This window comes from Cyprinodon tularosa, unplaced genomic scaffold (genome assembly GCF_016077235.1).
Source record: "Cyprinodon tularosa strain WSP-4 unplaced genomic scaffold, ASM1607723v1 ctg960, whole genome shotgun sequence".
Lineage (NCBI taxonomy): Eukaryota > Metazoa > Chordata > Actinopteri > Cyprinodontiformes > Cyprinodontidae > Cyprinodon > Cyprinodon tularosa.
In genome coordinates, this window is record NW_024039741.1 from 137,959 (window position 1) to 152,500 (window position 14,542).

Consider the following 14,542-nt stretch of genomic DNA (forward strand, 5'->3'; position numbering starts at 1 on the left):
TTCTGCTTCTGTTGGCGTCTCTCTGTTGATGGTACAGAAAGCTGGAGTCCAGTTTTTTTTCATCTTTGTTCTTCATCTTCCTCTGAGGATGCTGCAGCACTACCAGTAGTTTAAATAGCCCTATAGGCTCATTGGTCTTTAGTCCAAAAATTACTTTCACAGCAGCCCCTGTTCAAAATGACTTCCAGCTGCTCTGATCGTCCCCATCAGGCCTGAAGGTCTGTTTATCCGACAGTTGGGAATTACGAAGAATTACATGAATTCCAAAGCAGGCAGCTTCTCTATAGAAAATGAACCACGGGTGTAAATGCAGCCTTCCAGGCGGAGAAAGGGGAACATTTTCACAGTCTTCAAGGATCCAAAGACTCGACAGACATGGATTATTATTGTCTATCAGAAGATCCCTGCAGAGTTTGATGCTCAGATGTTCATTTTACTGACGACAGCTTTCAAAATGTTGGACAGTTCAAAGCAGGATTTGCTAAACTTGTTTTCCTGAAACGAGGAGCTGTTCCCACCGTGAGGCCGTCACAACTGCAGCTGGAAGGATGAATCTGTCGCTAAGCTGTTGATAGCAATGCTAGCAGATCTATGGTGACCAGATTTGGGTTTCTGACAGAAAAAAGAAAAGGGTCGGGTTTAGTCGCTCCGTCCCCCGCTGGCTCCCTGCCCCCGTCCTTCGGGGTTCCTGGACCGGCCCTGGAGCTGACGGCTCGGTTCTGCTGCGCCGTAGTCGACCAAAATCTCGGACAATATTAATGTCCCATGGGACATTTTTTAGGTATAAAAAGTAGGACATGTCCAGGAAAAGGAGGACGTCTGGTCCCCCTACCATATCAACAACTTCAATGTTTCAGTGAGTGAGTGCTTGTTGCTATGATGCGTCTTTGCTCAGCAGCTTGGCTCGTTGTAAACCAACCAATCAGAGCACAGCTCATCTAAATATTCATGATCAAACCATAAAAGGAAGAAACCTGTGGTTTCATTCTAGGGCTTTTAACCAGGCGGCATTAGGGCTCATAGAACAGCTAACAGCCGATACCGCACCGTGACGTCACAAACCAGTAGGTGGCATCATAACGATACGAACAAAAAGCTTTAAATGACAGAGACATTCACAGATCAGCAGTCAGACCGACCTTCAACACCAACATCACAGTGAATTTTCCTCCATATTGGGGGGGGTGGACCAGAGCCAGGAGCAGAACTGTACAAAGTTTTAATTTAAATAAAGTCACAGGATTTTTAAAAAAATGATTCTAAACCAAAATAATCTTAAAAAGGTCAACAGATTTTATGAAGTCATGATCTGATGAATAGAGATGAAGCCACAGTGGAAAACAAGCCCTCACCATCCTCCCTCCACTACCGTGCTGGACAGTTACTGAGCCGCCATCTTGTTTTCAACCCTTCAGTGGGTCAGACTGGTTCAGGGTCACAACCTCTAATGTTGAATCTGCTAACTGAGGCTTTAGATCAGGGGAACCAGTTAAAAATCAGCAGGTCGGATAAAGAAAATCATGGTTTTTATTCAACATTTCATGTTATACATTGAGATTCTAACTAAAAAATATTAAAAAATAGAACATTTTTCCATTTTAAAATCTAAAGTGTTTTTTGAAGTAGAGAACAACAATCGCTCAGTTTGGTTTATAGATAATTCCCTGAATCCCATTTTTAATAAAACACCTGAACTGAGCGTTTGTTATTTTCTTTCTTTTTTCTGTCTTAATGAGTCTTAAAAGCAGCAGCAGCAGCAACCCAGACTGACAGCTCATTGGCTCATTGGATCACGTGCAGCCTGGAGCCGGGCGCTCCCCAGGGCTTTACCGTATTAACAGCAGAAGCAGAGCAAGTGAAATTAGACACTGTTATCGTACAACATGCGGTATTTTATAAATGTTTTAAATCAGGTTGGGTCCGGATTAGCCAGCAGGTGGATCCGGATCCGGACCGCGGTCCACTAATCCGTGACCTCTGCTATAGAGTCTGAAGTGAAGCTGTGGGGTCATTCCTCTGAGGTTCACACTCTGACCTTGGACTGAATTTTGGTGGGACGTCCACTCCTGGGACGACCTGGAGCTGAATAAGATGTCTTGCTCTCCTTGCAGGTGACTTGACGGCCTTTCCCAGGTTGATAACTCTGTTCCTGTAGCATTTTCAAGCAGATCTGATATTCATCACATCTGAGTGACGAAGCTGCAGCATCCCGATAACGGCTGCTGTTGAAGTGCTTCCTCTGTTTTTGTTCTGCTGACATTAGAAGTGTTTTTTCACAGTTTTAACTTCATTAAAAAATGTAACGGTAACAGGTAAATTAAATAAGCTCTGCAGCTTTGATTAAGTTCTGCCATGAAGTTTCTCAGAAGTTTTCCCCGGCTGCAAAGTTTCTTTTAAGACGAAGCTAAAAGCTTATCTCTATCTATATAAAGGGATCTCTATAGTTCTGCTGCTATAGGCTTAGACTGCTGGAGGACATAGGGACCCCTTTTTCATCATTCTGCTTCATTCTAACTCTATTCTTAGTTTAACTTCTAACTTTATATTTCCTTTTTAGCGTCATAGTAGCTTCATCTCTCTACAGGGACAGAGCTACAGGGTGACCCGCCACTTATCAGGTGATGCATCGTTTGCGGAGGTTAGTCACCGTTTCTAGAACCAATGGTTCTCCTCTAATAGAGAGGGTGGAGCAGTAGAAAGGTCCTGACTGATTTCAAATTTGAGAGTTATTAGCCTGCATTAACCATAACGCAATAAAGCTTTTCCAACACACTGCAAAAAATGGAAATCTAAATGAGTAATTTTTGCTTGAATTAAGCGCATTTTTTCTTAAAATGAGGAGTTAAGTGGAATACTTTGCCAATGGAACTAGACCATTTACATTTAAAATAAGAAAAAAAATTAGCTTTGTCTTATTTCAAGAGCATATTAACTAATTATCTCATTTTAAGAGTAAAAATAATCATTCCATTGGCAAATCATCTTATCTGCTTAAATGAAGGGTAAATACACTTAATTTAAGATATTTTTTACTTATTTCTAGATGGTTTTTGCAGTGCAATAAAGCGAAAAAAATGAGTTTATGTTTTTCGGGATCAGTTTTTGTGGTTTATGGGGAGAAAGTAAGTTCTCCCAGTCATCTAGGAGTAACTGATTAAAACCTATTTAATGTGGATATGATGTAGAACCAAAAATTATTCATTTAGTCAGCAAAGATGTATTATTATAAGAGTGTTTATCTATGACCAAGAGTTTAATGAAAATCTAGCCTTTATTTGGGAAAAATGGACGCCGTTTTCCATTCTGGCTCCATCTGTGCTGAATAACTAATGACAGATTGTGGAAACGACTCGAGGATTTATTCATGAGTTTGTTTCCGTTCAGGTTGGAGTAACTGAAACTGGATCGGTTTTATTTTGACAGGCGGTGGACTTTCGTTTTCATCATGACTGAGTGTGATTAGCTCCTCCTCCTCCTGGTGGACTGAGCGTGCTCAGTTTGCTTCAGCTAGTTTGTCCGCTGGACTTTGTTTTCCAAGTTTAAAGACGTTCCGCTTCCCATCCTGGAAGTTTTCTCAATTCCAAATGTCTGGATTAGCATTGAGTTCCAGGCTTTATAGAGTAGCCAAACAGAAGCCTTGTACTGGATTAGAAAACATGCAGACTGAAGCTGGAAAATCAGCTCCACTCCGTTGATAGTGGGAGTCGTTATTGGCCAGCAACAACCGATACTGGCCCATTGAGACGTCCCAGCAGCGTTGACCACAGACTTCTCAGTGCGTCTGGTCGCTCTCCTTTCCTGCTTGTGTGCTGTGTTGGTCTCATTTTTAGGACAATACGGGGTCAGTTATTAATCCCTATCAACTAGTCTCTATCTTGGGAAGCGAAACGTCTTCAGACTTGGAAAACAAAGTCCAGTGGTTTGTTTTTCAACTTTTTAGAATGACTGTGACCTGGAAGACTGACGATCTCCTCCAACATTCAGATAGTTTGATTCAGGTCCAAAGTGACTTTTGTTCCCCTCAGCATCCTGGAGTTTATTAAGTTTTTTCTCCTCAGTGCTTTTCACTCACAGCTCAGTTTAACGTCAAACCTGTAGATTTAAGCTTTTGCAGTTTGTTTTTTTCCTCCATTTCTGAGAGCAGCCAGCATCTCATTCCATCATCATCATCACCGTCATCATCATTAGTCTGGGCTCACAGGGCAGTAATCACCATCATCATCATCATCATCTAGAGTCCAGGCAGCAGAGAGAAATGTTAGACAGGGGGAAGGTGCTGCTGCTGTGTGGGCGTGGCCTCCCCGCCGACCTTTACCTGAACACGCGTGTCCTCCTGCTCCAATCCCAGAGTTGGTGTACAGCGGAGGGCTAGAAGCAGCCTGGTTCTGGCCCGGTTCTAAGTTTAATAGGAATAATGGAGTCATTATAAACTGCAACGCTGTATGAACCCCCCCACAGAGAGGGGAATAAGACCAACATATGAAAATATTACAGATTTTAAAAGCTTCTTTAGAAACATTGAAATATTCATCTAGAAGAAAAGATTTGATTTTAAAAGATGAACCAGGAGGAAGCTGATGAATCCTCTGCTGGGAGACGTGGCTCAGACCCACCAGGAAAGTCGGCTTTGTGGCTCGGGTTCACGTTTTCGTAGCATTCACCGGAGGAGGTGCTGGAGGAGTCGAAGGAATCCTGGGAGATCTTTGACGCTCTGCTGTACGGAAAACCAGCAGCTGCAGAGTCTTTGTTTGGAGATCTAGAACCTGGAACAAGGAGGAAAACAGAGAACGTTCTGACCACACTTCTAGGTTCAGGATGGTGATCATCCAACCAATAAGGAGCAAAGGCAGCTCCGTCATCAGTCACATGATCCTCCTGGAGGGTTTCTAGGTTTGCCCCCCATGAGGGGGGCATCCCAGAACCAGAATCGCAATAGACTGGGAACATCTGATAGAGGAAGAACATTTCCCACACAGTACCATCGATACCGTCGGTACCGTTGGTACCATCAGTACCATCGATACCATTGGTACCATCGATACCGTCGGTACCATCGATACCGTTGGTACCATCAGTACCATCGATACCATCGGTACCGTTGGTACCATCAGTACCATCGATACCATCGATACCATCAGTACCATCGATACCGTTGGTACCAGCGATACCAACGGTACCATCGATACCATCAGTACCATCGGAACCGTTGGTACCATCGATACCATCGATACCATCGGTACCAGACCCGGGTCTCCGCTAAGCAGAGGAAGAAGGACTGATGTTCTGATATTAGACCTTTTCCAGATCTCACAGGGAAAATTATTCATTCAGACTAAAAACCCAAAACGGAGAAAAGAAAATCAGCTTCACATCAATTCAGAACAAATAATCCAAACAACCAGAAGAGATTCAAATCTAATCTTTACAGAACTTTAGCATTAGATTATAAATATTAATACCAGATTATCAGCAGGATTTCATCTCAGATCCACTACTATGGAGGAACAATTCCGACAGATTTATTTATTTATGAACTGTTATTATTTCCTTATTTCATTACAACTGAGTTATGGTTCCAACAAAAATGTATCTCTTTCAACTTAAAATGAATTCATCAAATTACAAAAGAAAATATGTAATGTTATGAAAATAACTAACAGTAATAAGTCTAAACAAATTGTAACAATCAAACCAAACACACCATTTTTTCCTCATGGACACTCTGTTTAAAATTGTGCATCGATCATATAAGCTTCCTTTCCGAAAGAAGATTTGCAATTTTTCCACAATGTCAGACTGACCACGATTAGTGGAAATGGGGACGAGGTCGAAGGACGGCCTTAAATAAACATATCACCAGAATGATTGACAGTTAGGAGGACCACTGATTGAGATGATCCACCCAAAGAAACAACATCCTCCACCACACATTTAATGACCGTTTGGAGGTAGTTTTTTACTTAAAGGGAGATTGTAGTTTATTTGGGCAGAGGTGGATGAAATACTCAGCAGTAGTACTTGAGTAAAAGTATTGATACTTGTAGTCACATGTTAGTAAACTACAAGTAAAGTCAAACATCTGCTGAAAGTAAAGTACTAAAGTACTCACGTTAAAAGTACTTAAGTATTCAAAAATACTAATTACATTTTCTAATATTTTTTGTAATTAAAGTTTTTATTTTGTTTTATGAACATATAACAAAAACAAAAAACAAAACCAGTCAGGTAAACATTGTTGATTGTAAGACCGCATTTACATCCATCACACATTGTCCTGGTTTCCACCCAATTAAATACAGACTCGACACCTAATTAAGTCCCGTTTAGCTTGACCGATCCTGGTCTTGTCCAGGTTCGGATCAGAACTTGGTACTCCCTAATTTAATATGTTTATGTGTAAATGCGAATGCAACCTAAATGTTGTTCCAAGTTATCACTGTTGCAATGTAGTAGAAACATAGGCACTAAAACTGTCCCATTCTTCTGTTACAGCCTCAGAGTAGTTGTTCAGTCTTCCAAGCATTTTCTCACAGGCTGTATTTTCAGTCATTCTCTCTCTCCATGTTTTGAAAGCTGGAGTCTGTGGTATCTTCCATAGAGTCAAAATGAGACGGGCACAGGTAACAAATCCAGTGTTCAGTGCTCTGAAAGCTGCTTTATGGACACCTGGAACCAAACCTGTCCCCCAACAGGCACAGTCTTGGTGAAATAGGCAGTTTACTCTTAACCATCCCTCCATGTATTTTATAACACTATTCCATATTGGAGAAATCAGCGGACATTCCCACAAAGCATGCAGCAATGTGCCTCTTGCTCTACATTTTCTAATATTAATACTTTTCTGTGTAATTTTCAGAATAATTTTAAAGAACCTTTAACCTTCAGAAACAATCGGATGTATTGATGCATAGAACCACCTGTTATAGATTCCACACCAAATGGAAAGAACTTCAGCGTAAAAAGGCCACAAAATAAGGAGCATTATTATGATTATTATTTATTATTCAAAAACAAACCAACTATAAAAAAACAGGAGAGTCTTGATTCTCCTCATTCTTTAAATATAGAATAAAGTTTTAAGGTTGAATCTACGACCACAAAGAAACTATGACTCTGATCTGAGACTCATTCTACTGAACAACTTGACCACATGGCAACAAATAAGACCTTAATAAAATGATAAACTATTAATAATATCTGCTCTGAGTTTCTCTCATCTGTGGAACGTCATTAAATCTGTAGATCAGTGGCGTCCAGATTCAGTCCTAAGGGCTGCTATCCGCCATGATGGATGAAAAACAGCAGCAGAGGATTAAAAAGCTGAGCTGAACCAGAAAGAACAAGGAATTAGCAGCTTCCTGGAAATGGAGAAATAGTTACAAGTACCCCCAAACAAAATTGACTCAAGCATAGTGTTGTGGGAAAAAATTACTCAACTATTCACTCCATGTTAAGAAGAAATAAGATTTTCTGTAATGTTCAGGTTCTAGAGTGTGTGTGTGTGATTCTTTTGTTTTTTGAATTGTTTGTTACCTTTGTGGGTGTTTCCATCTTGGAACCTTGCTAAGGAGGAGGCCCGCCTCAAACCCAGCTCTCTTATAGAGGGAGCCATGATGGCTGAACTTTGATTGGCTGTGGGTAAATTGAGAAGGCGGGGATAGCAGTATATAGGTGGACTGCTGGCTATAGTAAGAGTCTGATGGGAAAGCTGCCATGTTGTTCTAAGTATAACAATGCTCTGATGGAAGAGACTTAATAAATGACCTTTTGTTTTTGCTCCAACCAACTTTGCTGAGTTTTTTTCCTTCCACACCTCTCAGCGCAACACTCCAGTTAAATAAACAGAGATTGATGTATTTCACTCAGTCGGCACTTTATTTTATCTTTGCAGAGAGAGAACAGTTCATCAAACGGCCCTTATTGCACGGTAATCAGACCTGTTCTGATCTCAACAGCATTTGCCTCACTTACTTAAATTATTCAGAGTCAAAGCAAATTACAGAAACTTTGGTTAAACAGAAACATGTTATGAATAAACCTTGAGGAAGAATCTGGATTGTTATGGGAAGAAGTTTGTCTTGTTTACAATCATCCTCACTCAGGCATTGTGTGGCCTTGCAGGTGAAACAGGCTGAGTAAAAACTTTTATTGTTTATAGGATAAAGCTTCTGGTGGGAGAGACCCAGCAGGAAACCTTTAGTAACCACTGCTGTAAAGTATCCTGACTAACTGCTGTATGTGCAGTGATACTCAGACCAGAACTGGCTAACGGACCCGTTAATGGACTTCTGCATGGCTGGACCAGACTTTCTAATAACTGGACTGATGCAACATGTTTGGATAAAACTTAAGGATCCAGAAAAACAACAAAGACGATCAAATCTCCGCTGATGTGTTCTACTGGACCATGAAGCCTCAAACAGAAACAAAACGTTTATTTCCTTTTTATGTTCAACCATTTAACAGCTTTTTGCTGTTTTCTTGCTGCGGCTCCTTTTTGTCCCTTTTTAACGGAAGCCTATTTCTATTCTGCAGATGAAACATGTTTTAAAAATGTTTTTGTTTTGTTAAAACCTTTTAGACTCAGCAGGATTAATGATTTTAGGGCCCACATAATATCTGAGACATTTCAAAGTTTTCATGCAACATGAAAGCAAACCAAACAGGAACCAGACTGTGTTGCACCATCTTCTAAAGAATACTTATTGTAACCGAGCAGGAAGTCTGAAGGCCAACAGCATCAGATCTTTGATTATTTCAGAGAAGAAAAACGGCTCTGATGAAATCAGCTAAGATTTTGGCGCCAAAATGTAAAAATTCAGCAAAAAACTTCCAATCTGTTGTTTTCTGCTCTTTATTAACATTTAAATATTCTTTTCCAACATTTCAAGGAAAATATAAATTATAAATGTTAATTCATATCTAAAACTTACACCTGTATGCATGTAATAGATCTATTTTTACACCCTAGAGCTACATACACATTTTAATTTAGATATAAATCTTTAAATATATAGGCCTAAGCGATATGTAAATCTAAATCTATATCTATATAGAGCTATATCTTTAATCTAAATCTTAAATCGCAAGCTTGAAGGTATAAAAATCTACCAAACTCTTTATTATCTTAACTCTTGGCCACACCCCCAGCGCATGAATCTTCCCCTTCTGATTGGTCCCCCATACGCTGGGGGAGGAGCCACGAGTTTTGGCATGGTTAAAAACCAATCCCTCTGTAGATTTAAAGATAAAAGATTTGATTAAAAGACATATACTTAGATCCAATATTTAGATTTAAGGTTTAGATATAAATTAAACTATTAATTCCAGATAGGGGTTGGAAATCTACCTAGAAACATGTAGAATTGTCTTTTATGGACAATTGCTTCATGATGTGATGCTTCAGCTGCTCAGTGGGTTCTCATCTTTTTTTAAAATCTCTCACTTTGGTCTTTGATAACAGCTTAAAATCAAATCAGTAAAAACAATCTGCTGAATGTTGTACCACAGCCTTGTGTGTAAGAAGTGCAAAGGGTTGCATCTCTGCAGTGACTCACCTTCCTCAGCGAGGTCGCTCAGAGCTGGAGGCTTCAGTGAAGCATTGGGTTCGGTTCTGTATCTCTGAGAATCTGCAGACGGAACAGCACGCTGCATCAGTCCAATCACAGAGCCTTCAGCACAGTTTCCGTGCAACATGCATCAATCTGCAGAGGCTGAAGACGAACTGCGGCGCATCTTCCACCGCAACAACAGAAACCAAACCAAGCAAATGGCCCAGAGACAAAGCAAGAGCAAGAAAAAGAGAGCAGCTCACTCTGAAAGGTTGAAAGCCTGACAGACGGGTCATTGCTCGGGTCATACTGCTCATAGTCTGTATCTACTGACGCGCTGTCAACGCTACTAATCTGGGTCCAAAGAATCCTGGAGGGGACTTTTTGAGACAGAAACACACAGAATGAACCGCTGGGTGATCATGAATGAATCCTGCATCAGTCAGCAACCTCCCATCACAGGGAACCAATGAAAACAGGTTATAATGGAGGAAAAGCGCAGACATGATTAGTATCTGAAGCAGCTGTTGGATGGAGCTGTTAGAAGACTCACCGTCTGCCTGCAGCGGGTCAGAACCGACTTTAACCAGGTTTAGGTTCTCCTTGTTGCGGTTCTGGGGATTCTCGTGGGAATATCTCTGGTAGGAGCGAGTTTGCTGCACAGGGAACACTGAGCACAGAAAAACAAACACAAGCTTTAAAAAACAGCTACTTATTAATGAAGAAGCAGGAATTTAACGTTACGATACGCATGGATGTATACGATTTCACCTAATATATCCTTATAGATTAACAAAGACAATATATGCTGATATTTAAGATGTACACTACCGTTCAAAAGGTTGGGGTCACATTGAAATGTCCTTATTTTTGAAGGAAAAGCTCTGTACTTTTCAATGAAGATAACTTTAAACTAGTCTTAACTTTAAGGAAATACACTCTATACATTGCTAATGTGGTAAATGACTATTCTAGCTGCAAATGTCTGGTTTTTGGTGCAATATCTACATACACTATATTGCCAAAAGTATTTGCTCACCCATCCAAATTATTGGAATCAGGTGTTCCAATCACTTCCATGGCCACAGGTGTATAAATTCAAGCACCTAGGCATGCAGACTGTTTTTACAAACATTTGTGAAAGAATGGGTCGCTCTCAGGAGCTCAGTGAATTCCAGCGTGGAACTGTGATAGGATGCCACCTGTGCAACAAATCCAGTCGTGAAATTTCCTCGCTCCTAAATATTCCACAGTCAACTGTCAGCTGTATTATAAGAAAATGGAAGTGTTTGGGAACGACAGCAACTCAGCCACGAAGTGGTAGGCCACGTAAACTGACGGAGCGGGGTCAGCGGATGCTGACGCGCATAGTGCGAAGAGGTCGCCAACTTTCTGCAGAGTCAATCACTACAGACCTCCAAACTTCATGTGGCCTTCAGATTAGCTCAAGAACAGTGCGCAGAGAGCTTCATGGAATGGGTTTCCATGGTCGAGCAGCTGCATCCAAGCCATACATCACCAAGTGCAATGCAAAGCGTCGGATGCGGTGGTGTAAAGCACGCCACCACTGGACTCTAGAGCAGTGGAGACGCGTTCTCTGGAGTGACGAATCGCGCTTCTCCATCTGGCAATCTGATGGACGGGTCTGGGTTTGGCGGTTGCCAGGAGAACGGTACTTGTCTGACTGCATTGTGCCAAGTGTAAAGTTTGGTGGAGGGGGGATTATGGTGTGGGGTTGTTTTTCAGGAGCTGGGCTTGGCCCCTTAGTTCCAGTGAAAGGAACTCTGAATGCTTCAGCATACCAAGACATTTTGGACAATTCCATGCTCCCAACTTTGTGGGAACAGTTTGGAGCTGGCCCCTTCCTCTTCCAACATGACTGTGCACCAGTGCACAAAGCAAGGTCCATAAAGACATGGATGACAGAGTCTGGTGTGGATGAACTTGACTGGCCTGCACAGAGTCCTGACCTCAACCCGATAGAACACCTTTGGGATGAATTAGAGCGGAGACTGAGAGCCAGGCCTTCTCGTCCAACATCAGTGTGCGACCTCACAAATGCGCTTCTGGAAGAATGGTCAAAAATTCCCATAAACACACTCCTAAACCTTGTGGACAGCCTTCCCAGAAGAGTTGAAGCTGTTCTAGCTGCAAAGGGTGGACCGACGTCATATTGAACCCTATGGATTAGGAACGGGATGTCACTTAAGCTCATATGTGAGTCAAGGCAGGTGAGCAAATACTTTTGGCAATATAGTGTAGGTGTATAGAGGCCCATTTCCAGCAACTATCACTCCAGTGTTCTAATGGTACAATGTGTTTGCTCATTGGCTCAGAAGGCTAATTGATGATTAGAAAACCCTTGTGCAATCATGTTCACACATCTGAAAACAGTTTAGCTCGTTACAGAAGCTACAAAACTGACCTTCCTTTGAGCAGATTGAGTTTCTGGAGCATCACATTTGTGGGGTCAATTAAACACTCAAAATGGCCAGAAAAAGAGAACTTTCATCTGAAACTCGACAGTCTATTCTTGTTCTTAGAAATGAAGGCTACTCCATGCGCGATATTGCTAAGAAATTGAAGATTTCTCTCAACGGTGTGTACTGCTCCCTTCAGAGGACAGAGCAAACAGGCTCTAACCAGAGTAGAAAAAGAAGTGGGAGGCCGCGTTGCACAACTGAGCAAGACGAGAAGTACATTAGAGTCTCTAGTTTGAGAAACAGACGCCTCACAGGTCCCCAACTGGCATCTTCATTAAATAGTACCCGCAAAACACCAGTGTCAACATCTACAGTGAAGAGGCGGCTGCAGGATTCTGGGCTTCAGGGCAGAGTGGCAAAGAAAAAGCCATATCTGAGACTGGCCAATAAAAGAAAAAGATTAAGATGGGCAAAAGAACACAGACATTGGACAGAGGAAGTTTGAGGTGTTTGGATCACAAAGAAGAATGTTTGTGAGACGCAGAACAAATGAAAAGAAGCTGGAAGAATGCCTGACGCCATCTGTTAAGCATGGTGGAGGTAATGTGATGGTCTGGGGTTGCTTTGGTGCTGGTAAGGTGGGAGATCTGGACAGGGTAAATGGGATTCTGAATAAGGAAGGCTATCACTCCATTTTGCAACGCCATGCCGTACCCAGTGGACAGCGCTTGATTGGAGCCAATTTCATCCTACAACAGGACAATGACTCTACACACACCTCCAAATTGTGCAGAACTATTTAGAGCAGAAGCAGACAGCTGGTATTCTATCTGTAATGGAGTGACCAGAGCAGTCACCAGATCTGAACCCCATGGAGCTGCTGTGGGAGGAGCTTGACCGTACGGTACGCAGGAAGTGCCCATCCAACCAATCCAACTGGTGGGAGCTGCTTCTGGAAGCGTGGGGGGAATTTCTCCAGATTACCTCAACAGATTAACAGCTAGAATGCCAAAGGTCTGCAATGCTGGAATTGCTGCAAATGGAGGATTCTTTGACGAAAGCAAAGTTTGATGTAAAAAAAATCTTATTTCAAATACAAATCATTATTTCTAACCTGGTCAATGTCTTGACTCTATTTTCTATTAATTTCACAACGTGTGGTGGTGAATAAGTGTGACTTTTCAGGAAAACACTAAATTGTTTGGGTGACCCCAAACTTTTGAACAGTAGTGTTTGCGGCGCCGTTTGTAAAGTTAAGCAGTGAAAAATTAGGAGCAATACTTATTTAGCGTGTTTTAAGAGAAAAATGAGGGGCTTGTTTTTTAGTTTGCAAAATAAATATTTAGCTTCAAACTAAATATTAAGTTAGCGCCGTTAACAGACTGAACTCACTATGATGGCGTCTATGAAGCCAGCAGAGAACCAAGTTCAGGATGAGAAGCACCAGCAGGGCCAGAGACAGAACCATGATGCTGAGATGTTCTGGAGATGGAACATATGCAGGACTGGAGGTCATCAGAACTGGGACCAACAGAAACACTTCATTAAAAACATTCCCAGCTTTAAAACATGTTCATAACGAATCTATTGATCTGTGTTTTGAATTGAAATCTAACCCTAAATGTTTACCTGTGGTCAGAACTGTCACAGTTGCATTCGGTTCTTCAAACCCAGAGGATCCTGAAGGAAAGACAGAAACTTTAAACTTTATCATTAACATTAAAACATTCATCTGTAACAGGAGGCACCACCAGGGGGCGCTGCCTCCACAGCCTGAGCTGTGAGAGCCAAAAGTTTCTTCAACTATTGTCTCCCATTCCAGGTAGGCAATAAAAGTTCTGCTGGATTCTCTTTGTTTTAGTCTTTTTCCTGCTTCACAAAGGGAGGCAGCAGCTTGACATGAAGCCATGATGGCAATTTGGAGCGAGATATGTAAGAACGACAGCAGTCAGAACGGCCTGGCCCGGGCATTACAAACATGGCCACGCTATATATATATATTCATATATATATATATATATATATATATATGCATACTGCTATTATGTAAATAGTTTTATAACAAACTAAACTTGTTGAGTGTTGACCACATGCAAGAGCTGTTTGATTTCCAGATGTAGAATTTATAACAGCAAAGATGGCAGAACACATGTTACAGAATTATATCTCTAATTAAAGGTTATTTATATAGCACTTTACAACAACACCAGGAAGACCAAAGTGCTTTAGAGAAAGATTAAAATATAAAAAAAAAACTAAAATCAGAAACATAAAACAATGTGTCCTAAGAAGTAAAAACCAGTTTGAAAAAATGTGTTAATCTGGACTTAAAAAGGTGCAGATCTGTGAGAACCGCATATGGATGGATGGATGGATGATGGATGGATGGATGGATGGATGGATGATGGATGGATGGATGGATGGATGGATGATGGATGGATGGATGGATGGATGGATGGATGGATGGATGGATGGATGGATGGATGGATAGATGGATGGATGATGGATGGATGATGGATGATGGATGGATGGATGGATGGATGGATGGATGGATGGATGGAAGATGGA

At 41.4% G+C, this 14,542-nt stretch overlaps 1 protein-coding gene across 1 annotated transcript in view; it reads right to left on the bottom strand.

Annotated features, from left to right (window-relative positions):
* Window positions 1-4,173: 4,173 nt before the first annotated feature.
* The window catches only part of LOC119776855, a 23,839-nt gene continuing 13,470 nt past the window's right edge, over window positions 4,174-14,542 (bottom strand). Inside the window, exons 6-13 of the mRNA XM_038275484.1 lie at window positions 13,604-13,654; window positions 13,367-13,495; window positions 10,105-10,221; window positions 9,815-9,931; window positions 9,558-9,629; window positions 4,614-4,763; window positions 4,316-4,396; window positions 4,174-4,231 (exon numbers count right to left, since the gene is read on the bottom strand). Coding sequence (XP_038131412.1) covers window positions 4,185-4,231; window positions 4,316-4,396; window positions 4,614-4,763; window positions 9,558-9,629; window positions 9,815-9,931; window positions 10,105-10,221; window positions 13,367-13,495; window positions 13,604-13,654 — 764 coding nt within the window. The 3' untranslated portion in view covers window positions 4,174-4,184. The remainder of the gene's footprint in view (window positions 4,232-4,315; window positions 4,397-4,613; window positions 4,764-9,557; window positions 9,630-9,814; window positions 9,932-10,104; window positions 10,222-13,366; window positions 13,496-13,603; window positions 13,655-14,542) is intronic.